At 55.8% G+C, this 26,532-nt stretch overlaps 1 protein-coding gene across 1 annotated transcript in view; it reads left to right on the forward strand.

Annotated features, from left to right (window-relative positions):
* The window catches only part of MAD1L1 (mitotic arrest deficient 1 like 1), a 233,017-nt gene that overhangs the window by 31,918 nt on the left and 174,567 nt on the right, over nucleotides 1-26,532 (forward strand). Inside the window, exon 10 of the mRNA XM_043915437.1 lies at nucleotides 17,589-17,675. Within this exon, the coding sequence (XP_043771372.1) occupies nucleotides 17,589-17,675 (87 nt within the window). The remainder of the gene's footprint in view (nucleotides 1-17,588; nucleotides 17,676-26,532) is intronic.

Here is a 26,532-nt window from a genome sequence, read left to right on the forward strand (position 1 = left end):
GGAGCTGGTTCTGCCCACCTCCCGGGGTCTTGGAGGAGGTGGGAGGTAACGTATTCGCGTTGAACCTGTTGCCGTGCAGCAGACTCTGCCCTAAGGCCTGGTCTCCAGTCTCTGTGGGTCATGAATCTGGGTGGGACTCTGGATCCCTCAGGAGGCCACACGCACCTCGAGGCTCCAGGGCAAGGCTCCGCCTCCTCACTCACTCGCACGTGGGCGGGACTCAGGGCCTGGTGGCCGTCCGCCTGAGGCCTCCCCTCCCCGGCCGCGGGCACCCTCCAGGGAGCATCTTCACCAGGACCGTGTGGCGGCTGGCCTTGCCTGATCGGTGCAGAGCGGGCAGCCGTGCTCGTGTCCTGGTCACAGAGGAGCTGCCCCGCTTCTGCCACGCTCACGTCACCAGAAGCAAGCCCGTCAGCCCAGTCCACGCCGCGGGAGAGGGCTGCAGAGGGTGAATTCCAGGAGGTGGGGTCCTTGGAGCTGCGTCAGAAGCTGCGTTCCACCGCATGTTTATTTGGAGGACCAAGTTAGAAAGGGATTATACTAATGGTTAAAAAGAGCAGTTTTAGTTGTGATGGCACGGAAAAATTCATGTGTTTATAGAAAGCAATTTTACAAATGCTTTAGCCTAAAATTCTGAATGAAAGTGTTTAATGTGTGCACTCCGACGCTTGGGAGAGTCTTACTGTGGTCCCTGATTCAGTCTCTGGGCTCTTTTCCCAGGGAGGGTTATCGGACCGTGACAGCCGCTGCAGAGCACCCAGCCTGCAGAGGCCCCGGCGGAGGCCTGGACCCCCGCTCCCCGCCTCTTGAGGGGAGGCCGGCGGCTCAGGTCTCCCCTTTCCATCTGCTCCATCGCATTCACTCTCCTACTCAGTCATCTTGCACGTCTTCTTTCCTGCCCCGCTGCACTCGCTGACTCCTCCAGTGCACTTCTAAATAGAAGTGATGAGGCTGGAGCCTCACCTGGTGGCTGATCTTAGAGGGAAAGCCTTTGGTACTTGGTCATCAAGTGTGATGTTGCTTTTAGGTTCTTGGGATGCTACTTCTCAGGGTAAGGATGTTTTATTTTATTCTTTGCTGACAGTTTTTGTTTTAGAATTATGAATGAGTTTTGAATATTATCAGATGCTTTTTATACATCTGTGGGGACGATGATGAGGTTTTTATTCAGTGTTCTGTTAATGTAGTTGGTATATCAATTGATTTTTCCAGTGCTTAACCAGCCTTGCATTCCAGGGATAAAACCCCCCCTCCTTGATCATGGTATATTGTTCTTTTGATATGCTGGTATTTCATGAAGTTTTTTTGCTTCTCTCTTCTTGAGTATTGCTTTATAGTTTTCTTACGATATCTTTATCTGGTTTTGGCATCAGGGTAATTTTGGCTTCATGAAATGAGTTGGTAAGGATTTCCTCTTTTCTTAGAAGAGTTTATATATAATAGGCATTATTTCTTAATTAAATGTTTGATGGGATTTACCAGTAAAGCCATCTCTGGGCCTGTACTTCTCTTTGTAGCAAGGTTTTTGCTACAAACGTAGTTTCTTTAATAGGTGTAGACTGTCCTGTTAACTGTTTTTTCAGGGTGAGCTCCCTCCTTTCCCTCCCCCTTCCCTGTACCATTTTGCATTCCCCAGTAGCGCACAGGGGCTCCAATTTCTTGCCAGCAGTTTCTTTTTTTTGGTTGTGTTTTGATCATTGACATTTCCATGGACGTGAAGTTGTTACCCACTGTGGGTCTGGTCCCCATTTCAGTCAGGGTCGAGCATCTTTCCGTGGGCTTCTTGGCCAAGTGTCTGTCTTCTTTGGAGAAATGTCTATTCACGTCCTAAGCTACTTTTGTAATTGCGTTGTTTTCTTACGTTGCTTTGTGAGGATTCTTCACATATTCTGGATATTAACTAGATCCTTACTAGAGGTGTGATGTTTTCTCTGATCTGTGAGTTGACTTTTCACTCCCCCGACAATGTTCTTTGTACAAAAGTTTCTAACATTGATTGAAGCCCAACTCATCTGTTCTTCCATTTGTTGTCTGTGTTTTTGGTGTCACAGCCAAGAAATCATCGCCTCATCGAGTGTCAGGGAAGCTTCCCCCTGTGTCGTCTGCTACGAGCTTTATGGTTTTAGGTCTTTGGTCTGTTTTGAGAGGTTTTTTTTTTTTTTTGTGGTCTTAGGTAAGGGTCCAGATTTCATCTCAGTTTTCCTGGCATTTGTTGAAAACTGTCCTTTCCCTCATTTAATAGTCTTGCCTCTCTTGGCAGAAATCATTTGACCATGTGTGCTGGGGTTCATTTCTGGGTTTTCTGTTCGATTCCACTGGTTTACGTTCTGTCTTTATGCCAGGACCGCTCTGTTTTGATTACTGTGGCTTTGTAATAAGTTTTGAAATCAGCAATATCAGTCTCCAACCTGATCTTTGTTTTTTTCTTCAAGATTGTTTTGGCTCTTCTGGATCCCTTGAGATTTTATATGAATTTTAGGGTGGATTTTTCTGTCTCGGCAAAAGTGTGACTGTGGTTTGAAAGGGATTGTGTGGACTCTAGTTTTCTTTGAAGGGAGAAACTTAATTCAACTCATTTTTGAGAACATGGCTACCAAATACCCGAGTTTGAATAATTGTTATTTGTCAGTCATTTTTTTCATGTAAAATATTTTTTCCCCCATAAAAAGTGGATCTTAAATCATGGTGCTATTCAGTATAGACTATTTTATTTATTTTTTAAAAAATTATTAAAAAACTAACATTTTTGTCTGTGCTGGGCCTTTGTTGCCGCATGGGCTTTTCTCTAGCTGCGGAGAGCGGGGCCCACCCTCCAGGTGCAGAGCGTGGGCCTCTCACTGTGGGGGCTTCTCTTGTTACAGACCCCGGGCTTTAGGGCTCTTGGACCTCAGTAGTTGGAGCACGTGGGCTCAGAAGGCGCTGCTCATGGGCTCCAGAGCACAGGCTCAGCGGCTGTGGCGCCCGGACCCGGTTGCTCCGTGGCATGTGGGGTCTTCCCAGATCAGCAATCAAACCCACGTCTCCTGCATTGGCTGGCGGACTCTCCACCACTGAGCTACGAGGGAAGCCCAGGATAGACTATTTTAGATGACAGTGCTGCCTTCTCTGAATCTTCCTTGCTGCCCGAGTCTTCCAGGCTCTCGGCTACTCTTTCCACCTGGGACCTGGGTCTCCCACCTGCTGCCCCCTGGCCATGGGCTTGCTGGAGAGAGTGGCGGCCTCGTGGTAGCGGAGATCCCTGCCAGTGGTGGGAGGACACATTCTTGCCTTGATCCAGGTTAGGGCAGGAGTCCCCCGTCCCACCAGCTTCCTGGGATTAAAGGTGGTCTCTGTTCCCAGAAATCTAAAAGTGGATGATGTCAGAGACACCTGTGTGTCGCTACATCTCGTTCACTTCCTTTGACAGTGGCATTCAGTGTGGCTTTAAAAAAAAGGACTTTTTTTTTCAATTCCTTTAAAAATGTTTAATTGAGGATAATAATACAATGAAAGGATTGACTTTAAGTTTTGAAATTGTGTCTCCTGTCAGTCAGCTCCTCAGTGAAGTTTACGAAATTTCCATAGCCTCAGAAATTTTCCTCTCTCTTCCAGTCGGTTCCTACCCCAGGGACAACCACTGTTCTCGGTTCTGTAACTGTAGATTGTTTTTGTCTGTTCTTCAGTTGTAAACAAATGGAACGGCATGTGTGTGTATTGCTTAATTGCTGTCTTGTTCCGCCCGGGGCTCCCGGGGCTGAGATGAGACTGAGGCAGCAGGCGCTGGGGGCTGCCTGGCCCCTTGAGTAAGGCTCAGAGTGAGCCCCTCCGGCACCCCGCTGCTTCACCCCGACCCCCGCCCCTGCCTGACACCTGACGTTTGAGTCCCAGCCGTGTCCCTTCTGTTTCGGTGCTGGAAGTCCACTGTGTGACCGTCTCCAAGTTCATGTATCCAGCCCCTGTCTGGACGTTTGGGTGTTTCCAGCTGCTGGCTGTTGTGAATACAGCTGCTGTGCACTCTCACGGCCAGGTCTGTGCGTGCCTGTGCGTGCTGTTACTTCTCTTGGCTCGGCTCCCGAGAGCACACTGGTGTGCCAGCCGTCTCCCAGCGTGGCTGCATGAGTTTACTTGCCTGCCCACGTCGTATGGGAGTTCCTGTTGCATCATAACTTCACCAAATTTGGACTGTTTAAAAAGAAATCATGGTTGTTCCGGTGGGTGTGATGTGGTGTCTCCCCCAGACCTCTGGACTGGGGAGGAAGAAGGACCTGTGTGCAGGTGGCGTGGGTTCGCGCCCAGGGGGCTGGGGAACACGCGGTTATTGGAGACGTGGGCAGAGCTGCAGAGTCAGAAGCTGCCGAGCATGGGAAGTCTTCACCCTGGCTGTGAACAGTCTGATGAAAGTGGTGATCCACAGAGAGGTTGGGGTCCAGTGTTCTGATTGCCTTTATATCTCTGTTTTGGGTGCCACAGAAGCAACACAGTTTCTTCTCCAGTCCCGTTATTCTTATTACAAAACCTCACCAGACCTTTCACGTTAGGAAATTATCAGTAATAAGTTAACTGTAGCCGTTAAGTCTCAACGGTGCTTCTCAACTTTGATGAAATCCATTTATCAGTTTTTGTCTTTTATGGTTAGTGGTTTTTGTGCTTTAAGGAGTCTTCTCACATTTCATGGTTGGAAATGAACTTTCTCATGTTTTCTTCTAGAAGCTTTTTGCTTTAATTCTTCATGTACTGGTGTGTGGTTCACGTCACGTGAAGCCTGAGGCTGGAGTTAAGGTTCCCCTTTCCTCTGCTTTTGCCAGGTTTCAGTAGTTTATTTGGTGAAGTTACCCCGCTCCCTTTGAACTGTTGTTTTTGTTGGTAAATGTGGTGTATATGTGGCGGTCTGTTTCTGCATTCTGTTTTCTTATGTTGATACATGTCTATCTTCATGCCAGTGCTATGCTTTCTCAATTGCTGTATGTTTATAGTAAGTCTTAAATAAGGTATTGCAAGTCTTCTAAATTTTTCCCTTGTTAACATTAAGCTCTTAAAGGTTCTTTTGTTTTTCTATATATGTTTTATAAATACATCATCAATATCTGCAAAAAAAAACCTTGTTGTGATTTGTATTGATTTTTTCATTGAATTTATAGGTCAGTTTGGAGAGGATTGACATCTTAATGATAATGACTTTTTCAATTCATGGTATATATCTCTTTTTCATTTTCATAGCAATGGTTTGTAGTTTTAAATATAGTAGTCTTGTTGGTTATATTTATCTAGTCATCTAGAGGTGTTACGTGTTTTATTTAACTCAAGAATTAATGAAGGACTAGTAAGCTGGTCCAAAGGAGATTTCAAAGTACCATGTATTTATCATCAAAGAGTGACCACCGGAATCGATTTTCAGAGGCCAAAGTGGGGAGGCTGTCAGTCTCCACAGGGCAGGCCGCATCGGTGCTCCTCAGGCTGGGGCTGGTGTTCCTGGGAGCGTGGGTTATTTGCGTCTCTGTTGGTTTTCTGCTACTTGTGCTTCTGTGCTCAGTTGGGTCCTCCTCTTTGCAGCCCCATGTGACCGCCAGGCTCCTCTGTCCATGGGATTCTCCAGGCAAGAATACTGGAGTAGGTTGCCATTTCTCCTCCAGAGGTTCTTCCTGACCCAGGGATCGAACCCACAGCTCCTTCATGAGCAGGTGGATTCTTCACCACTGAGCCACCTGGAAACTGCTTTTTCCTACTCACTAACTTGTAAAATAGCTCAGAGATTAGGAGACAAGTATGCTTCATAGGTAGCTAGATAGGGCACCAAATCATCTTTTTCTGCCCATTCAAGGTTTTCGCTTTGCCTTCTTGATTATAGCAATCTCAAAGATTATTCTTGATCATAAAACATGGATGGTCTCGATAGGTTTGACCCAACCGTTGATGTGTGTGCAGCAGGCGTATTAGTGTCAGGGACTGCACACCTCTGGAGGCCCAGCGTGGGCTGGGGGAGACGGGACTTGGTTTCCCCTCAGTCCGTGCGTCCACGGGCAGCCTGTCACCTCCTCGTGCACCTTCCACCTCGAGTCCTGGGCTGCCCCGGCCCCCGCGGGGCTGCCCACGCTCCGGGCTCATGCGGCAGTGTCCTGCGTCACCCGGCACGCGGCCTGCGCATCCCCCTTTGGCCCCCGCGGGGCTGCCCACGCCCCAGGCTCACGCGGCCGTGTCCTGTGTCCCCCGGCACGCGGCCTGCGCGTCCCCCTCTTTGGCAGGCTGCAGTGTGTGACGGTGGTTCTCACCGCAGCAGTTCTGCCCTGTGCCCGGGGGCTCCGCAGGGGCCCCTTTCTGTCGATGCCCTCGTCACGGAGTGCAACGGTGGGCCTGTGGCTCCGGCGGAAGGCCCCTGGGTCGGCTCGCACCAGCCACTTCTGCTGCCCTCTCCCCCGGCTTGGCGGCGTGGACGTACCTGTGGTGATGCAGGCCGGCCTGCCACGGCACCCTGAGCTCGCTGCCCGCCGCCCTGTTCTGAGCTCGTGGCTCAAGTTGTATTTGGGGCCGTTATCTGGCTTTCCTTTTCAGTGTTTAAAGCATGCAAAAGATCACCTTTTCCAGAGAGTGAGGGAACAGGGAGAGAAAATTATGGCATTTGTTTGAAAGGTCCTGAGCGCTTTTTTTAGCTCAAACAGTTCAAAGAGCGCCTCTTGTTAATCAGAGGAATATTCCAGCGTCCCTGGGGTGGTCACACTGGCTTAATTGGAACCCAGCCTGCTTTGAAGTCCTTTTAATCCTGCCTGAGCTGGGAGGAAGAATCCGAAGGCAGCAACTATAAATTTGAAATTTCTTCATTTTATTTACACGTGTCTGGGGAGCCGTGTAATTCACTTCCCTGAAGCAGTTCCGCCAAGTTGCTGCTAGCGGCCGGCCGGGTGAAGCCGGACCTGCGCGTGCTGCCGCTGGGGGCCGGCTCCAGGACCTCCTCGGCCACGGAGAAGCTCGCTGCTGAGACACCGGGCTGGTCGCGGGCGCGCCTTGGGCGTGTCTGCAGGTCCTGGCTGGCTGCAGGGGCCCTGTCCCCTCCCTCCTCGGGTGGGGCGCACAGCCAGGCTCCCGGCTCCCCCCACTCCGGCCCCTTCTCCCCTGCCCCTGAGTGGCTGTCTGGACTCTGGCGGTGACTGAGCAGGTGCTGGCTTCATTTTATGTTACCTGGAGATTAATGGGTGTTGTCTGTTGGGATGGTCGGTGAAGTTTGGGTGGGGTCGGGGTTGGGCCTCGTCCTAGAGGGCTTCACCGCCAGCAGAGACAGGAGCCCCCAAAGGGTCGAGCCGGCGTCCCAGATGCCTGCTGAGGCCCCTGCCGGGGCTCCGTAGGTCACCCCTGTTTTGTGTCCTGGGAGGGGCAGAGCTGGACGTGGACAGGACCTGCTGACTCTAGAGCAGGGCCCCTGCCGTCTGCACTCTGGGCTCTTCTTGTTAGTCCGCACTTTTGGAGCTGTGCCTGGAGATGTTCAGAATGTCCTCATGTCTGCTCTGGAGTGAGGCCGGGAATAGATAAATGTTCTCATAATGTGTCACGTATTTCTACATCAGTCTGCACTACAATAAGCAAATCAGAGGTGGAAATGTTAATTTATGTAAATCTTATTCTTAGTGAATTCATACTGGTAACCAGTAACTGCCACTTTGCTTTCTAATTGGACACAGATATCACTTTGGCTATGTGTTCTATAATGCCTGTAATTCATAACAGTATAATGCTCTTCCACATTACGTGCTTTATATGCAGTATTCTCATGACAGCCGCGTGTGGTGGATACTATTATTGCAGTCATTTTCCTGATGAGGGACCTGAAGTTTGGAGAGGTGAATGATTGTCAGAGGTCGCATAACGAGGAGGGAGTGGAATTGGAATTTGAGGTGTTAACTGCTTGCTGTTTCTCCCTGTGCTTTGGTGGTTTGTGGAATCTGCTTTTTGTACTTGGCCTCCCATCTATGCTGCATCTGATTCTTTCAGAAAGTAGGGTAACAGCTCTTGGAAGAGCTGTGCACCTAAGTGCCTCTGCCGAAACTGACCAGCGCCCCTCATTCTTTCCCTGAAACGTCCTGATAGAGTTCTGCAGCACAGCAAATGCTTGGGACATAGGCTCACTTTTTTAAAAGGACATTTGGAAGGGCATTATCCACAGACAGAAACGTCTTTAAAGAGTAGAGACACGGCCTCCTCTGGACCCACCCTCAGGTTAAAAACCCTACCCCGCCCCTCCTCCCACCTCCAGAGCCGGCCCTGTGTATGTGTTCATCTTGGCAGATTGCCCAGGGGTCGCAGCCCTTCCTTGCTTGGGAAGGGCTGCCCCCTGAATGGTGCTGGGCTCTCTGAGATGAGTCTGCTTCTCTGCCAGTTTCACATGTTATTGTAATCACACAGTTTAATTAAATACTGTAAGAGTCTGGTGAAAAATGTGTGAAGAAAGCAGTGTTTTTGTGAAAGCAAAGTTGAATGTTTTGGAAAGTCTCGAAGGAAAATTGCTAAAAAGAAGCTGTTGAGTACAGTGAACTGACTACAGAAAACTAGGAGAAAAGTTACAAGATTTAGGAACATGGCAGATGTCTATTTGAAAGAAACAGCTAAAATCATGAATTATGATTTGTGGTTTATACAAAAATATAACATGAAACTTCAGTTTAGTGGACCCATATTTGAAGAAAAAGTTTGCAGCTTGGAGAATGATTGTGTACGTGTAATATTTTAAGTTAAAATGTTTGAGATACGGATATTGATTACCTGCTTTAGCCAACTTTTGGGAATAGTGACCAGGCTTTATTACTTCAGATGGGAAGTTTTTTATTAATATATTTTTGCCAGACTTACAATGCAAATTATTCTTATTGTTATACTTAGCTAAACATCATTTAGAAATGATATATGATTATTTCATTATAAGTGGTTATAATTAGTTTCTAATGCATTAATTCATCATGAATTATTTTATCTTTTGAAGAATTTTGTATATGATTCTAAAGTGTATGTTTGTAATGCTAAGTTTTAGAAAAGTTATTTTCCAAATAGTTATTATATTTCCTTGGTATATATTAGACCTTTTAAATATATTTTATAGGGGGACTGTAATTTATTTAACCAGTAACACTAAATTTCTGATCCAGTGCTCTGAGTTCAAACTCTGGTAGAATTTATTTGAATAGTTACTGTTCTGCAAAGGCATACTGCCTTTTTTTATTCTTTCAGCTCACATTTATTGAAGGCCCGAGGTAGAGGGCTGTTGGCAGGAGTGTGGGAGTGCCGTCAGCGGAGGAGGCCTGGGGCTGAGAGAGTAGCTCAGGGCGAGGGGCCCAGGGGACGTGGGGTTCGGGCTGCGAGTACAGCGGTTAGTCTTGCCGGTCTCCCTGTGACTATGGGGAGACAGGACCCCTGTGGTCTCGGGAGCTGGGAAGGCCTGTGGATGTGCAGCGACCTAGAGCATCCCAGGCCTTAGGGCCTCTCGTCCCAGCAGGCAGGCAGGCAGGCAGGCTGCTGGGCAGAGGACCTGGTCTCATGTGGAAACCGCCGTTGGTCACGGGGGCGGGCTGCGGCTTGATGAGGGTCCCCTGTGCTGAGTGCCCCACGTGGGCCTTCAGACGTGTGCCCTTTGGGTGTGTGCCTGAGCCCGCATCTGTTCTGGGCCACCTCTCGGGGAAAGAGTGACTTGCTGTCCATCCATCTGGGACACAGCAGCTTTAGAAGCAGTCTGATGGCCACTGTCCACCACGTGGCCAGGATGGCGTGGACTGGCTGCGGGCTTGGTGCTGAGAGACCGATGGCCTTCTTCCCCTAAAGTTTGGTTCCTGCGGCCTCAAAACCGGTCAGTGGTCACAGGCTTCCTTCTCTGGAGTATCCAGCACCCTGCGTGACCTCAGGGCTGAGTGCTGCTTCTCCCCACCCCGGGCTGTGGGCCAGGCTTTGCCAGTCTTCAGTGACATGAATCCTCCCCAACCTCCCTACGTGACTGGGTCACATTATCAGAACCCCCTGACTCACCACATCTTGTGACTTTGCAGCCGTGAAAGTGGTGCTCCGTTTGGGCTTTGGCTTTTCTCTGTGATGTCTCCTGTCCCCGCTTGTGCGTGTTTTCTGCAGAAGCCCGCTTGGAGGGAGTGCACCCGCCGGGCACCCCTCTGACAGACCCTCTGACCCACTCTCCGGGCTGGGGCTCTGGGTCCAGTGGGCTTCTTTTCTGGAAAGCAGCACCTTGGAAGAGAGCTTGAGGTTTCTTGCTTGTTAACTAGTTTTGTGGTTGTTGCTGTTTGATTCATTTTAGAAATGGGAGTCCTCTGGATCTCGTGTCTTTCAGACCCATTGAAGCAGCACTTTGAGCTTCAGCGAGAGTCCTGGCGTCTGCTGTCAGGAGCCTCAGAATAGCTCTGCTGGAGCTGGAATGCCTCTGCCTCGAAAATAAACCACTGGGCTCCACTCCCCAGGCCTCCTGTTTTGCTCGCAGCTGAGTTCAAGTCAAAATTCAGCTGCAGATTGAACAAAGACTTTGCTCCTTCAAAGCCCACCAGTTAGAGTTAAAAGGCTTTGCAGCTGAACCCAGAGTTTAAACAGCAGATGCCACAGCTTGGGCTGCAGTTGGGACTGTCGCGCTCCTGTCATCTCTGAGTCGGAGGATCCCAGGGCCCTCTGAAGGCCTCCACTTTCGAGCTTTTGAAGTGGCAGTTTGGGGGTGGTTGGCTCTTCCTGCTGAGTGCGCCTGTGCTGTTTCGGGCTGCGATGGCACTTGGCCTGACTCCTGCTGGTTACAGGCACATGGCCAGTCCCCAGGGCACCCTCAGGGAGCATCTCTGAGTACTCCAGGTCAGGAGGCTCTGGAAAATCAACACTCCTCCTGCCAGTGGGGGGCACTTTGGCCTCTGGCCTTTGATTTGATGTGTGGTGAAGGCTGCGGTGGTTTAATAATCCTTCTTGATTCAATAACCCTTCAGGAACCTCCCTCCGTCGCACTTGGCGCTCCTGATGGGCAGATGGTGGCAGCGTCCCCAGGTGTGGCCCTCTGCTGTGTCCCCAGGTGCCCTGGCAGCGTCCCCAGGTGTGGCCCTCTGCTGTGTCCCCAGGTGTGGCCCTCTGCTGTGTCCCCAGGTGTGGCCCTCTGCTGTGTCCCCAGGCTGTGCTGAGCCTGCCCGGAGGAGCCCCGTCTCCTGTCAACGCCTCTGCTTGTCCGGCTGGGCGTAGCCAATGGCATTGCTGCATGGGGAGCGTCTGTGTGGCTTTTCCCATAGTATGTGCACAATATATAAATGCTCATCGAAAGAAATTCAAATAAGGCACATGAAGTTTAAGATCCCTTTGATTTCAACCACCCCTCTCAGCCCTGACCTGGCTAGGTTATGTTCTATAAATATGCGTGCATATTGGTGCCTTTCTTTAAGAAATAAGAAGTGGAGGTGCAGTTTTGGGTGTAGAAGTGGACACTCTACATTTGAGCTCTTTCTCTGAGTGCCTTCGGGCCTGCTGACTCCGGCTCCCCTAAGAGGGGCAGGTGCACTTCAGGAGCGTGGGGTCTTGGCACGCCTCCCGCTTGCAGTGCTGGCTGAGACCCTGCCCGCGGGCCATGTGGTCACTAGGGTCTGAACAAATGAACGCCCCCTCCCCGAGGCCCAGGAATCAGTGTCACCCCGTCCTTCCCTCTCCCCTCCTTCCCGCTGTGTGGTCCACACAGAGGATGCTGTTCCTCCTCCTCTCTGCTCCGCTCTCGGCCCTGCAGAGCTTGGCGAGCCAGAATGGAGGGAGGCGCTCGCGATTGTGACACTGAGCAGGTCTGCTTGCCCTCTGCCCCAGTCAGGGCACAGGGGCAGAGGCCTGGGCCCTGGGAAGGGCGTGCAGCCCCTTGGCTTCCTGCGCTGTGTAGAACCAGCCCCCGACCCCTGACTTGGTGAACAGGAGCGGAGCCAGAGCGAGCGCAGCGGTCCAGGCCCTCACAGGATGTTGTCACGGGATGTCCCTGCGCCGCCGGGCTGAGATGGCTGGGGGCTCTTTGGAACAGACAGGAAGATGCTTTGTGAATGATGTTTGGGCTCCCCTGCCGGGGCTGGCCACTGGCTCTGGATGACAACATCGCACCTGGGGCTGAGGCGTGGCTGGAGGCTGCCTGGAGAGTCTGCCGTGGCCTTAGGCGGCGCCCCTGCACAGCCTCCCAGCCGTGTGGTCTCAGTGGGAGCAGCTCCCTGCCTGCTGGGTGAGCCGCACTCCCTCTGGGCATAAGCTGCGGGGGCTGTTGTCTGCGTGGCTGGTCGAGGGGGAGGAGTGGCTTAGGGGGTGGAAGAAAGCCCGCTGCTGCTTAGTTTATTCAGATGTGGAGCCAGGCCCCTGATGGTTTGCGGAAGTAGCTGCTCAAAAGTTCCAGCGGATTTGGGGTCTGACGGCTGCCACGAGGTTTAGCTGGAGGGAGTGAGGCTCGGCCACCTGGTTGGCGTGGCTGCGTGTGGGTGGCCCCAGCCCACAGGTGTCATGGGAAGATGTAGGTGCCAGAGCCATCATGGGACTAGAGCGTGTCTGAAGGAGAGCATGTTAAGTTCGTTTTTCTCTTCATTTGACCATTCCCAATTTCCCCTCATTATTTAAATGGTTACATTTCAAATTATCCTTACTTCAAAGGAGAATGGAGGTCCTTGGTTGAGAGTCAGCTTTCTGTGTCACTCTAGTTCCTGGCTTTGTGGGACCAGTTTGATTTAATAATAGTTTGCATCCTCCTTTGACTAACATAGAAAAATAGAAGACAACTTAAATCTCTTTAAAATGTTTAAAAAGAAAATCCCTTGGCTTAAAGGGGTTTACTTGTTTTGCTTGCTTACTTGCTTACTATCCAAGGTCGGAAGGCATGAGGAAGCTCTGAGAAGAATGGGGATCTGGCATTCAAGGCTGGTTCAACCCCTCCCCTCTTAGATTTCAGTTTTTCAAAGGTCTTCTGCTGGCGAGCATTTTTCAGTGTGTTATCTCATCCACAGAGCTGGCTTGCATTTAGGGCAGAGTAAGTGTAGAAATCTTGGCATCTTGCCTCTTGTTCCTCACACATCAAGGCCGTGTCCTCACAAAATGTGCAGAAAAGGGTGTTTCTTCTGGTGGCCAGGGGAGGGCCTGCGTGAGGCGGTGTGAAAGGGAAAGTGCCTAGACCTCCCTGCCGGGGGGAGTATGGAGGACAGAGGCCCATGTAGGGACGGGCTGTGGGCTCTGCTCCGTGCAGGGGCTGCGATGGGCTTTCAGGATGTATTGCCGGCATGCGGGAGCCTTAGGCTTCACGCTCTAGTGATGGCAGACCCAGGAGGCCCCAGCTGGTCACAGGGGAGATGGTCCTGAGCAGCCTCGTGGTGAGGTGTGGAGAGGCTTGGGGGCTTCTTGGAGGAAGTGACAGCTGTCCTGAGACCTCTCCTGTGAGGATGACAGAGGCCTGGGGAGGCTGAGGGAGGCGCTCTGCAGGCCCAGGGTTAACCATCCCAGATAAGCGGGGAGTGGATGGGTTGGCGTGTCCAGGCAGCAGAGGAAAGTCCAGCGGGAGGCGGAGAGGCCCGCCAGGCTGGGTGGCTTGGGGTCTGTGGGCTCTGGACATGGGGCTCAGCTCAGCAGGTTTCTGTGAGCGGCCCTCGGGCAGGCGGGACTGCAGGGGAACTTCAGCAGGAGTGGGGAGGCCGGAGCGTGCTCTCGGGCTGGGAAGGCGGCCTGTAGATCCTGAGCTGTCGCCCCTGTGGAGCCCTGGGCTTGAGCCCCGGGCCTGCGCGCTCCTCCATGTGGTGCCTGATTATAGTTTTGATTTGTGTTGCTCTAAGAATTAGAGGCCCTTGGACTGCAAGGAGATCCAGCCAGTCCATCGTAAAGGAGATCAGTCCTGGGTGTTCATTGGAAGGACTGATGCTGAAGCTGAAACTCCAATACTTTGGCCACCTGCTGCGAAGAGTTGACTCGTTGGAAAAGACCGTGATGCTGGGAGGGATTGGGGGCAGGAGGAAAAGGGGACGACAGAGGATGAGATGGCTGGACAGCATCACCGACTCGATGGGCATGGGTTTGAGTGGACTCCAGGAGTTGGTGATGGACAGGGAGGCCTGGCGTGCTGCGGTTCATGTGGTTGCAAAGAGTCGGACACGACTGAGCGACTGAGCTGAACTGAAGAATTAGTGATGTTGAGCGTCTTTCTTTTTTCCTTAATGCCATGTTAGCTTCATGCAGGGGTCAGCAGTCTTTGCTCTCCACTTCATGTCCCATTTCTGTCTCTCGCCTCCCTTCCTCTTTGAAGACATTAAAAACAAAAACCCGGTTTTCTGACATTGATGGGTAGCTAATTTACAGCATTGTTATTTCAGGACCGTGCTGACACAGTGTCCAGCACAGTGGTTCAGTTATATGTCTCTGTCCTTTTCAGATTCTTTCCCATCATAGGTTATTACAAGGTACCGAATGCAGTTGCCTCTGCCATACAGTATGTTCTTATTGTCGGTTTTATTCATAGTAGTATGTATCCATTGGCTTCCCTGGTGGCTCAGATGGTAAAGGGTCTGCCTGCAATGACGGAGACCTGGGTTTGATCCCTGGCTTGGGAAAATTCCTTGGAGAAGGAAATGGCAACCCACTCCAGTATTCTTGACTGGAAAATTCCACGGATGGAGGAGCCTGGCAGGCTACAGTCCATGGGGTCGCAAAGAGTTGGACACGACTGAGCCAGTTCACTTGACTTCACTTCATGTATCCATTAATCCCAAACTTATCCCTCTTTCCGCCTCTGCCCTTTGGTAATCATAAGTGGTTTTTTTTGTATGTCTATGAGTCTTATTTCTGTTTTGTAAATAAGTATATTTCTATCATTTTTTATTTAATTTTTTAAAGATTTATTTTATTTATCTTTATTTTTTCCTTGCACTGGGTCTTTGTTGCAGTGCATATGGGCTTTATCTAGTTGCTGTGAGTGGGGACCACTCTCTTGCTGTGGCGTGTGAGCCCCTCACTGTTGGGTGTGGCGTGTGAGCCCCTCACTGTTGGGTGTGGCGTGTGAGCCCCTCACTGTTGGGTGTGGCGTGTGAGCCCCTCACTGTTGGGTGTGGCGTGTGAGCCCCTCACTGTTGGCTGTGGCGTGTGAGCCCCTCACTGTTGGCTGTGGCGTGTGAGCCCCTCACTGTTGGGTGTGGCGTGTGAGCCCCTCACTGTTGGGTGTGGCGTGTGACCTCCTCACTGTTGGGTGTGGCGTGTGAGCCCCTCACTGTTGGGTGTGGCGTGTGACCTCCTCACTGTTGGCTGTGGCGTGTGAGCCCCTCACTGTTGGGTGTGGCGTGTGAGCCCCTCGCTGTTGGGTGTGGCGTGTGAGCCCCTCGCTGTTGGGTGTGGCGTGTGAGCCCCTCGCTGTTGGCTGTGGCGTGTGAGCCCCTCGCTGTTGGCTGTGGCGTGTGAGCCCCTCGCTGTTGGCTGTGGCGTGTGAGCCCCTCGCTGTTGGCTGTGGCGTGTGAGCCCCTCGCTGTTGGCTGTGGCGTGTGAGCCCCTCGCTGTTGGCTGTGGCGTGTGAGCCTCTCGCTGTTGGGTGTGGCGTGTGAGCCCCTCACTGTTGGGTGTGGCGTGTGAGCCCCTCACTGTTGGGTGTGGCGTGTGAGCCCCTCACTGTTGGGTGTGGCGTGTGAGCCCCTCACTGTTGGCTGTGGCGTGTGAGCCCCTCACTGTTGGCTGTGGCGTGTGAGCCTCACTGTTGGCTGTGGCGTGTGAGCTCCTCACTGTTGGCTGTGGCGTGTGACCTCCTCACTGTTGGGTGTGGCGTGTGAGCCCCTCACTGTTGGGTGTGGCGTGTGAGCCCCTCACTGTTGGGTGTGGCGTGTGAGCCCCTCACTGTTGGGTGTGGCGTGTGAGCCCCTCACTGTTGGCTGTGGCGTGTGAGCCCCTCACTGTTGGCTGTGGCGTGTGAGCCCCTCACTGTTGGCTGTGGCGTGTGAGCCCCTCACTGTTGGCTGTGGCGTGTGAGCTCCTCACTGTTGGCTGTGGCGTGTGAGCCGCTCACTGTTGGCTGTGGCGTGGGAGATCCTCACTGTTGGCTGTGGCGTGGGAGATCCTCACTGTTGGCTGTGGTGTGGGAGATCCTCACTGTTGGCTGTGGTGTGTGAGCCTCACTGTTGGCTGTGGTGTGTGAGCTCCTCATTGCTGTGGCTTCTCTTACTGTGGAGCACAGGCTCTAGGCGTGTGGGCTTCAGCAGTTGCAGCTCTCGGGCTTAGAGTGCTGGCTCAATAGTTGTGGCACACCAACCCAGTTGCTCCGTGGCAGGTGATCCTCTGGGACCAGGGATCAGACTGGCATCCCTTGCACTTCAAAGCACACTCTTAAACCACTGGGCCCCCAGGGAATCCTCTGTCACTTTTTAGATCCCAGTTATAGTGACATCATATATATAGTACTTGTCTTTTGTGTCTGATTTGCTTCAGTTAGCATGATAAGCTCTAGGCCCACCCATTTTGTTGCAGATGGCATTATTTCACTCATTCTTGGTGGTGGTGGTGTAGTTGCTAAGTTGTGTCTAACTCTTGATACTTCAATGAGCACTGTAGCCTGCAGGCTCCTCTTGTCCATGGGATTTCCCAGGCAAGAATACTGAAGTGGGTTGCCATTTCAGCCCAGGGATCGAACCCATGGCCCTTGCATTGCAGGTGGATTCTTTACCTTGGAGCCACAAGGGAAGCCTTTCATCATTTTTTATGGCTGAGTAATATTCCTTTGTATATATATGTACCACATCTTCTTTATCCATTTGTCTGTTGATGGACATTTAGATTGTTTCCATGTCTTGGCTATTGTAAATATGCTACAATGACCCATTGTATATATGTAATTTTTCAAATTAAGAGTTTTCTCTAATCCCAGTCCCAGGAGTAGGTTTTCAGAATCATATGGCAGCTCTATTTCAGTTTTTTTTGCATTTCCATTAGCAGTGTGGAGGGTTCCCTTCTCTGCACACCCTCTCCAGCATTTGTTATTTGTAGACTTTTTGATAGTGACTGTTCTTACCGATGTGAAGTGGTGCCTGATTATAGTTTTGATTTGCGTTTCTCTAAGAAATAGTGATGCTGAGCATCTTTCATGTGCCTGTTGGCATCTGAATGTCAAAGGTGTTTTGTGTGTGCTGTCCTGAGCCCGGCGTTGGGCTGGGGGAGTGGGCTCGGGGTGGCCTGTAGCCCCAGGTCCCTGTCTGTGAAATGGGAAGTGCACAGCGGGGCCGCCGTGAGCACCCGCTGACCGCTCACCTGGAATAGTTTTCACACTGTTGTTCCACTGCTGCCGTCCGCACGCCTGGGGCCTGCGAGGAGGAGAGGAAGCCCGCGTGCCCTGGGCACTCCCTCTGCGGCCGCCGGCAGGCACTCTTCCCCCTCATTCACAGCCTCTGTGTGACTGTGGTGTGATGTGCCGACTCGGTTTTTACAGGCGAGGGCTGGCACGAGTGACGTCCCCAGTGTTACCTGGCTGGTGGCTGGCTGTGTTGTGAGCCCCACACCCGCGGTCCGGGGCCTGAGAGGCCCTGACTCGCCCCGCTCTGGAATCCGCCAGCGGCTTGCCTGGCTTTGGGCCGCCGCGAGGGTCAGAGCCCCGTCTCCTGCAGGTGCAACCCCGCTGACCCCCTGTGTTTTTGTTCCCCCAGGACCCCAGAGGACCTGTCTAGGTTTATCGTGGAGCTGCAGCAGCGCGAGCTCGCCCTCAAGGACAGGAACAGCTCCATCACCAGCAGGTATGCCTGGCGGCCGCGCTTGTCCAACAACATACTTGCTTTGGAGAAGGCTTGCCGGTGAGCGCGCCCCCGGCTGGGGCGGCCGTGCCTCCCGTCCCTGGCTTCGCGGAGCAGGGCAGGCACGGCGGGTGTGCGGGGTCCCTCGTCCTGCCCTGCCGCACGGAGGCCAAGGCGGCGGGCGGGTGGGCATGCGGTCTTCCAGACGCCGTGACCCATCAGCCGGGGGCCCTGGGGTGGCTCCTGCGGCTCCGGGGTCTGGGTGGGAGGCCGTGCTCCCCTCCAGGAGCCTGTGCGTCTTTGTGGCTACCTGGGCTCTGGGCGGCCCTGGCGCCCGGGCTGACGCCTCTGGTGCTCCTGTGTGTGCAGACTCGTGCCCTCAGGAAGGCACGCGTAGCCGCACAGCCGGGACACTCGTGTGTCCTGCGCCTGGGGCTCCAGGGCAGGCAGCTCTGCCTCCTGCAGGGCCGGGGTTTCCTCCACGCCCTGCGGTGTGGTGTGTCCCACACCTGCTCTCACTCTGACGCCTGCTGGTGTCCTGGGATTCAGTTCAGCTCCGCCGTGACCTCCCGGGTCGGCCGGACCCCACAGTGAGGCTCGGGCCTACAAGGTGCGCCCGCGCGTCTGTCTGACTGGAAGTGCGGGGTCCTCCAGCCTCTGATAAGGTGCTAGAATGAGGGCCGGAGCTCAGGAGAGCGCTGTGTCTTGGATTACGGGTTTGTTATGAAGCGTGCAGGTCAGCTCAGCCGGCCGGGAAGAGCTGCCCCGGGCTCATGTGGGGTGGGGGGCAGAGCCGCCCCATCCTCTCCGGGCGTGCTGCCCTCCCAGCTCCTCCTGTGTCTGCCGTCTTGGAGTCCGCCTTTCAGGGTTTCTGTGAGTTTCCTACTTGGTTAAGTCTTGGCTGTTGGTGACTTCCTGGGTCTCCAGCCCACTCCCCTCCCTGGAGGTGAGGGGCAGCTGGAACTTCCTGCCTCTCTTCCCGGGGTTGGTTCCTCTGGCACCCCCCACCCCCCAGCCCCACGCAGCCCAGGGGTCTGGCCGAAGGCGCACTCAGATCATTCACTGTTGAGGAAATTCCAGGGATTTGCAGAGCTCTGTGCCGGGAAAGGGGAGCATGCCCACATGTCGGCCTGCTCCTCACTGACAAATGCGCGGGCCTGCCCACTGCTGTCTGCCTCCGTGCCCCGGGGCCCAGGGCAGGCTTCCCTCATGTGTGGAGGGTGGCTGCTGGTGTCCTGGCTGTCGAGTCAGAGGCAGGAGAAGAGGCCTCTTCCTTTTTGGAACCAGGAAACCTTTGCTAGGACCCTCACTGCTGGCAGACTCGCCCTGGTCACTCTCCCTGCCCCAGACCAGGTCACCCACAGAGGATGGGGTTAAACTAGCCGGTTCCCACTTAGAGTCACTTGAGGGTGGACAGCTGCGTGAGGTCAGCTCTGCCGGTGAGTGAAGTGAGTGAAGGGCTTGGGGAGGCTGAAAGGATGCTGACCAAGAGGGACCTTGGGAGCTCATGCTCGCCCTGATGGGCTGGAGGGGAGGGGTCTGTGAGGTCAGCCTGCGGGCCGTGGTCACCCCCGCAGCCTCACCCCCGGTGCAGACTGCATGTTAATAGTTTATTAATAACCAAAGGAAGCCTTTCTTATTTTGGGGGCTGATGTCACTTTGAAAATTGGCTTTTAGAAGCATCTAGTTATGTTGGACATAATCACATCAATTTACTTTAAAAACCTCAAATGATAAAGATTGCCTTTTGCTTTCAAAGTTGCTGTCAGATAAAATGGGCATTAAAAGTGATTTGAAATTAAAGCTGTAACATTTTTCCAGGTGATCCTCTTTATTTTACTTTCAATTTGAAACAGAATGGACTGTTAGAGGAAAGGGAACTTGTCTGCATCTTTCTCCTGCCAAACTGTGAGGCACTTTCTAAAGTTACGTGCTTGAGCAGCAGCAGGAAAGTCAGCCTCTCAGAGCTGTGAGTGTCGCTCCGGTCTGTGGTCCTAGATGGTGAGTCAGTCGTCCCATCTCTTCTGTGCGGTGGATTTAGAAATGGACTCGTGTTGCAGGGAGTGGCCCACCACGGCGGGGAGGTGGTCTGGGGGATTTGTGGCCCCTCGTCCACCTCTCAGGACCCTTGGGTTCCCTCTGAGCCAGTGCAGCCACCCCGGGAGCAAGGGGTCAGGGGCCTCCCGAGAAAGAGCTTTGCCTCTTCGGCAGGGGGCCAGCCTGCCTGACGGGTCCCACGAGGTGAGGGGAGGGGAGGTGTGGCGCCTCGGGCCGTGGGGCCTGGGCTGGACTGGTGGCCAGGGCTGGGGTGCCCTCGGCCCTGTCCTCACTCCGCGGACGGACAGTCTTGACCGCGCGCCCCCCCCAGGAGCACGTCGCATGTGCCGGCACTGAGCATCGTCCCCTTCCTGCCAGGGAGGTCCCCCTTGTCCGCTGACAGAAAGCATGGGAGAAGCCCAGGGATGTTCTCAGGGCCTCGGGCCGTGGGAGCAGGTGAGGCTCCTACCCCGTCTGCTGGTGGTGGAGTCACGTGCAGGCCCCTGTAGGGAGGTGCCAGGCTGGGTCCTGTGCCCCCGAGGCCCTGGCTAAGCAGAACGGAGGGCCGTGGGCAGTGCCGTGCTCACAGGCGGCAAACCAGCGTTGCTGTGCTGGGTGTGTTCTGCGTGGAGGCCAGGAGACCTCGTGAGGCTGGAAGGGCTAATGTCACTTCCTCAAGTCTTTGAAGGCAGCTGGGCAGAAATGCAAGTGAGACGAGGAGAGGCACGTTTGCAGGAGAGCGGAAGTCTGGGCTCTGCCCAGCCCCAGGCAGGCGGGGTTCTGGCTGGAGGGCTTGGGGGCTCTTCTGAGGATGAGGCGAGGTGGCGGGAGGAGCCTCATCTTCAGCCGCGCTCAGGAAGCACTGGGGGGTGTAAGGTGTCACTGGGCAGTCCTCCGTGGCCGTAGGACGGGTGGTCTTGAGTTCCAGTTGACGTCCTGCCAGGCGGCCTTGGGGAGAGCTGATGTTGGTGGGCCTTTCTGTGGGCAGGGTGCCCTGGCCCGTGGGCTGGTCTCTCTTCCGCACCGTGGCCCTCCTGGGACAGCCCCAGAGGCGCTGCTGGTCGCTGGTGAGAACGCTGTCGCTGCCTTGCCTCTGGACTGGAGTTCAGTCACAGCCCAGGGAACCTTGCCTCTCACGCGTGGCTGCCCGGCGTTGGTCTTGGTCCCCGTGGGGCGTGCTGAGGGTGGAGGCTCCCACTGTGCGCGTGGCGTGGCGGCGGTGAGAGTGTTCCGGTGCCAGGCTGCGTGCTGAGTTCCTCGCACGTGGCGTCTCCCCTGAGCCCTGCACGATGGTGCTGTCTGTCCCCCAGCAGGGCGCTGACCATGTTAGACACCTAGAAAGCTGGATCTGAATCCTGGTCTGCGCGTCCTGGGAGTTTCACGTCCTTCTGTGAGGCTGGAGCCAGGTCCTGGAGAGGTGCTAGGTGTGGCTGCAGAGAACCCTCTGTCACGCGTTTCTCTGCGCAGTGGGGCCGTGTGGCATGGGCCTGCAGGTGTGGCGTGTCGGGCCAGGCCCTTGGTGCGGGTCCTGGGGACCTGCTGTGGGAGCGGGGGAGGGGAAGCCGAGCAGCCTCGGGGGCTCTGCCTGCCACGCGCCATGCACGCCCACGAAGCCCGGCTCTCGGGCGGCCGGTCCCTCTGCACACTCAGCCTGTTCACACCTGACGCACGCTCCAGCTCTGGGCTCCTCTGACGCCTGCAGGTTGTTCTGAAGATCGGTCTTCCCTGCTTTGGGCTGTACGTGTCTCAGAAGAGCCCGTGGCCTCAGGCTGTTAGTGTTTGAGGGGCCCTGCAGTGCCTGGGGCTTCCCGGGGGGCGCTCGTGGTAAAGACCCCACTTACCAACGCAGGAGACTGAGCAGACGCGAGTTCAGTCCCTGGGTAGGAAAAGCCCCTGGACAAGGGCATGGCACCCCACTCCAGTGTTCTTGCCTGGGAAATCTCATGGACTGAGGAGCCTGGCGGGCTGCAGTCCGTGGGGTCACAAAGAGCCGGACACGGCTGAAGCAGCTTAGCACGCAGCACCCAGAGTCCTGGGGAGAGTGTGACTTCAGGGTAGTGCAGGGCAGGCAGTGGCGAGTTCCCAGCAGGCAGATAGGAGTGAGCAGGATAGCTCGTGTGTGTGTGCGTGTGTGTGTGTGTGGCGGGGTCGGGGAGCGGGGCGGACAGAGACTGCAAGTTTGCACACGTGGGCACACCTGAACGATGGGGGTCCAGGGTTTACTGTGGACCCAGTGTGACAGGTGAGACAGAAGGACAGGGTGCGGCTTTTGGTAAGAGCATGTGGATGGTGGTCTTACTTCTCATGTCACTGGAGAACTTAGCAGAAGAGCAGGTGAAGGCAGCGGGGGCTGGAAATGCAGCTTTGGCCACTGAGGCCTGTTAGACAAGTGCATGGAGCGTGGAGAGGGTGCTTGGCCGGCGGGCTCAGGCCAGGGTAGCCGTCTAGACTGGGGCGCCCCTTCCAGGAGGGTGAGGTTGCGAGTCCACCACAGCCTGCGGCTGGCCAGGCGGGCGGGGACGCCAGAGAGCCGCTCTGTGGTCCTTCTCGCCCTGGACGTGGGTGTCTGTGGGGCAGGCGGGCACGAGCGGCTCCGTCCCCCAGGTGTCCCGGGCAGCTGCCCCCTCCCTCCGGGGCTCATGCCTGCCCGGTTCCTGGTGCCTCTGCCTGAAACGGCTCTGTGCCCGCCTGCCCTCACTTGGCTCCCTGCGTGCTCTGTCCCCACCTCCAGCCGTGCTCCCTGGACCCAGAGGAGGGCTGCCCGCCGCGCTCTGGTTGAGCGAGAGAACGGATGAGTGGTTCAGCTGACTGCGCGGGGATGTGCCGGGCGGACAGAGTGAGGCCTGCGGCCTGGGAGCCTGTGCTCGGCCCGTCCCGGGGCACCAGGCCGGAAGTCAGGCTGGCAGGAGCCCAGCTCAGGCTCTGCACAGGTCAGCTGGCCTCTGACGTTGCCGTCCAGCCGGGAGGGCAGGGTGCCATCGAGGGGCCCAGGCTTTGCCTTGTCCCTCTGTGCTCTGTCCGCCGTGCATGATGCTCCAGCTTCGTGGAGTTGCCCTGACTCCGTGATCTCCCAGGGTCATGGACTGGGAGATGGGGCGCTGTGGTGCTGCCGCACGTCCCGGACAGCCCGCTGCAGCTTCCTGCCAGGATGGCTTGTATGCGCCCTCTGGGCACCCTCCCGACCCTCTGTCCCCACTGGAGGGGGCAGGGCTGGGCAGAGAGGGCACGGGAGCCCCAGGCCATTGGGAGGGCTGTGTCCCCGTCCCACGCGGGAGCCGCCGGAGGCCGTCCTGGCCGTCACTGTCTCTGCAGCGGTGGCCCCGGGGTTCTCAGTGATGGAGACGGAGGCGTCGCCTGTCTGCTCGGCTCTTGGTGCCAGGCGACCTAATGGCCTTTGGCAGGAGGTGTGGAACCAGAGGCGTCTGAGCTTGTCTCCACGCGTTCTTCCTGGTGGTCGTGCACGTGTAGGTTCCACGGCCCTGTGAGGCGCTGGCTGTGGGCTCGATGGCGGCAGAGCAGGAAGCCTCTTGCTCAGGCCGCGCGCCCTTGGCCGGTCGCTCACGTGGCCAGGGGACCCTGGCGCCCGGGTCTGAGGTGTGCACTTGGAGATGCAGGCAGCAGTCCTCCTATACCTGCCCAGCTCCGCATCATCTCGGATGATGTTTTCTGCAACTCTGGTCAGATCTAACAAGGCAAGAGTTACTCCCTCTAAGAACTGTTTCCTGGCCTAGTTGGTACCCGGGAGGTGACAAACAGGTCTCTCCTGGCCGTCTGCCCACGTCTGCTCGTCCTTTTGTCCCTCAGGCTGCCCTCCTTGCTGGGGACTCGTGGCGGGAAGAGTCGCTGTGCAGTGGGCGCGGGCCTCGGTCTGCGCCTGCCTGCAGTGCCGTGTTTGGACGTGAGGTGGTGCCCGCAGCCCTCCACCCCACTTGCTCTGACTCCTCAGAACCTCCTCTGTGGCCTCCCTGGAGGGAGGGCATTCCAGGCTATAAATTCTGCGGCCAATTAGAGAGGGTGGGCGCGGGAGGGCGGTGCCTGGAGGCGCCTCCGGTGAGGGCCCTCTGCAGATGCTTCCCAGGAACCGTGTGTGTCTCCTCTCCTTGAGCAGTGGATTCCGGGCCTCCCGCTGCTTCCCCGTCAGAGTGGGCCAGGCCCTTGGGTGGTGCGTGGAGGCAAGGCCCCGCGCCATCCCCCTTAGGGTGGGCATGGACCTCCAGCACTGATGGCTGTTCTGGCTTGGCCCCTAGCCTCAGGAGCTGGTCTCACTTTCCAGACTGTGGCCGCCTGGCTTCTGTCCCTGAGACCAAGCCCCATCACCCTGGGGGAGAGCCTAGTCCATCTGGGGTCCTGGCGGTGCCAGGCCCACGAGGGAGCCCCCTGGCAGTGCCGGTGGCCTTGCCCAGGCTGTGTGAGGATGGGGCAGGGCTGTGTGTGGAAGCCCGTGGCTGCAGTTGGCACTTGGGTGACGTCATTCCCTGAGGCTTCCCCGGGGGGCTGGGCACGGTGGCTCCCCTGCTGCCTCGTTCCTGTGGGGTCAGCGCTGTGCGCCCAGCTCTTCTCAGGTCAGTGAGAGCAAAGACTGCACGTTGGGCTTCCCACAGGCTCTGGCTCGGCAGGTCTGCAGGGGTGGCCATGCTCTGTGTTCCCTGAAGGCACCTGTGGAGCCGGAGCTGCTGGTCCAGGGACTGCACTTGGAGCAGCAACAGCTCGTTCTCCTCGGGTTCCCGTCGCACAGAGAGAGGCCTGCTCACTCCTTTCCCCTCAGCATCTTGCGAAAAGTCCCCTAAATCCCGTGAGCTCCCTGGAGGGAGGGAGGCTCTGTTCTGTTAGGGGTCGTCAGCCTCTTGCTTTTGAGGTGCTCACGTCCTGTGGACACACACTGGGGTGCTACCCCCCGGGGGCTGTGGCCCACAGAGGCCCTGGCATCACTGGCTGAGGACTCAGGCCAACCTCCAGGCCCCCTGCTCCATGCACGGGCCTGAAGGCTCTGGGCCTCGGGTGGGCCTGTAGCGAGTCTGTGCTCAGCATGGCCGGTAGTCAATGCCCTGTCTCTGACCCTGGAGGGGGCCCTGCACGCACAGCCCAAGGATGACCCTGTCGTCATCGGCTCTCCGGCCCTGCTCGGGGTGGAGGACGTGGCCCTCACTGGGGTGCCCCTCCCTGCCGTCCGCCTGGCAGGCAGTGTGGACGCTGCAGGGGAGAGTGTGCAGTGTGAGCTTGTGCTGGCAGAGACACTCGGTTTTGTCTGGTGGCTTTGGACGGGAGAGGGCAGAGTGGGGGGCCGGGAGGCAGTGGGGGTGGCCCCGGGGGCAGGGCCTGCTGGCAGAGGCTCTCCTGGGACAAGGCTGCGCCCCCTGCCCTGGGCAGCCCTCCTCCCCCGGGCCACCCCGCCGCCGAGCAGAGGCTGGGGCTCCTCGTCCTGCTTCAGCCAGCTTGTGTTGTCTTCTCAGCAAGATGAGATGCCGTTAATATTTCACACCCAGACTGTTTTCTTGCATGTTTTGCATTTCCATATTTAAAATGTCATTTACATATTCATGGGCCTTTTAAATAAGTTTTTATTGTTAAGAGATGTGGAAGTGGATAAAATGTGAAACTCCCCCTTTTATTCAAGCACTGGAAAAAATGTTCATCCCCGAAATGACATCCGTTTGAGCGGTGAGCTCTGTGGTGGTTGCTGTAGGAGGATTGCCACAGGGGCAGCGTGTGCCGGGACCTGCCTCCCCGTCCGCCTCCTGTGTCCGGGGGGCCCGCCTGAGCACCGACGGCCTCAGCGGCTTCCCTCCGGAGTCAGGATGCTTGGTGTGGACGTGGCCAGGCCTCTCCCCGCGCTGTCCCAGGCGGGCTCTGGTGGACGGATCTGGGCTGTTCCTGAGTGTGCGACGGACCCTCCCCTGCCGCCGCCTCGTGCCCACCGTCAGAAGTGCCTGCCCCTGGCTCCAGCTGGGCCGCACCTTTGAGGCGGCTCGGTGCGGGGAGAGCGCCCGCCCTCGGTGAGGGTGTGGCCTGTCCCTGCTGCCACGGTGCAGGGGCTGGGCAGGGTGGCCCGGCTGTGCCCGGGTCTCTGTCTGCGGGGGCGGCCCCTGCCCTGCCCTGTGCTGGGTCGTTTCCAGGTCACTGAGAACATGTGAGGGGCTGGCCTGCGGCTGGCTGGATGGTCTAACTGTTTCTTCATGTTGGGACACTAGTGAGGTTGGGCGCGCCTTTGCTTCCAGTGTGTGGGTGGCGGGGAGCCAGCTGGAGACCCCGAGCACTGATCGGGATGGGAAGCCCTTGAAGGGCATCTGAAGGGGCCGGGTGGGTCTGATCCTAAGCCAGGCATGGCTCCTGGGAGTGACCAGGTGCTTCAGGGCTGTAGCCATGTGGCTTATGTGTGTAGAGGAGCCTCTCGAGGGCTCTTGAGAATCTGAATAATGGAGCAGCAGCCCAGACAGTCCTTGGAGACGCAGGGAGACGGAGGCTTGTTTAGACCCAGACCGCAGGGCTCCTGAGCTTCAACTGAAATTGTATTATTTCAGAGAGGCCTTTCTAAGTGGTAGACAAAGTCAAAGTCACATGTTATAGTCTGTTTTATCTTTATAAACTTCTGGCCACGAGATCACGGCCTGAAGGCCGCCTCCCCGCATCATAGACCTGCAGCATCGCCCGCTTTCTTGGAGATGGGGTGAGTGAAGGTCACTTGGTGAGGGCGCTGGTGGCAGCCCTCGGGTGAGCCGAGGTGCTGTCAGCTCCCGTCCGTGTGGCCAAGTGGAGGCCTGGCCTCCGGAGACCAGGGTGTTGTGGACACTGGTGTCCGAGGCGCGGCTCCACAGCTGCGGGTGTC

The sequence above is a fragment of the Cervus elaphus genome, chromosome 10, assembly GCF_910594005.1.
Source record: "Cervus elaphus chromosome 10, mCerEla1.1, whole genome shotgun sequence".
Lineage (NCBI taxonomy): Eukaryota > Metazoa > Chordata > Mammalia > Artiodactyla > Cervidae > Cervus > Cervus elaphus.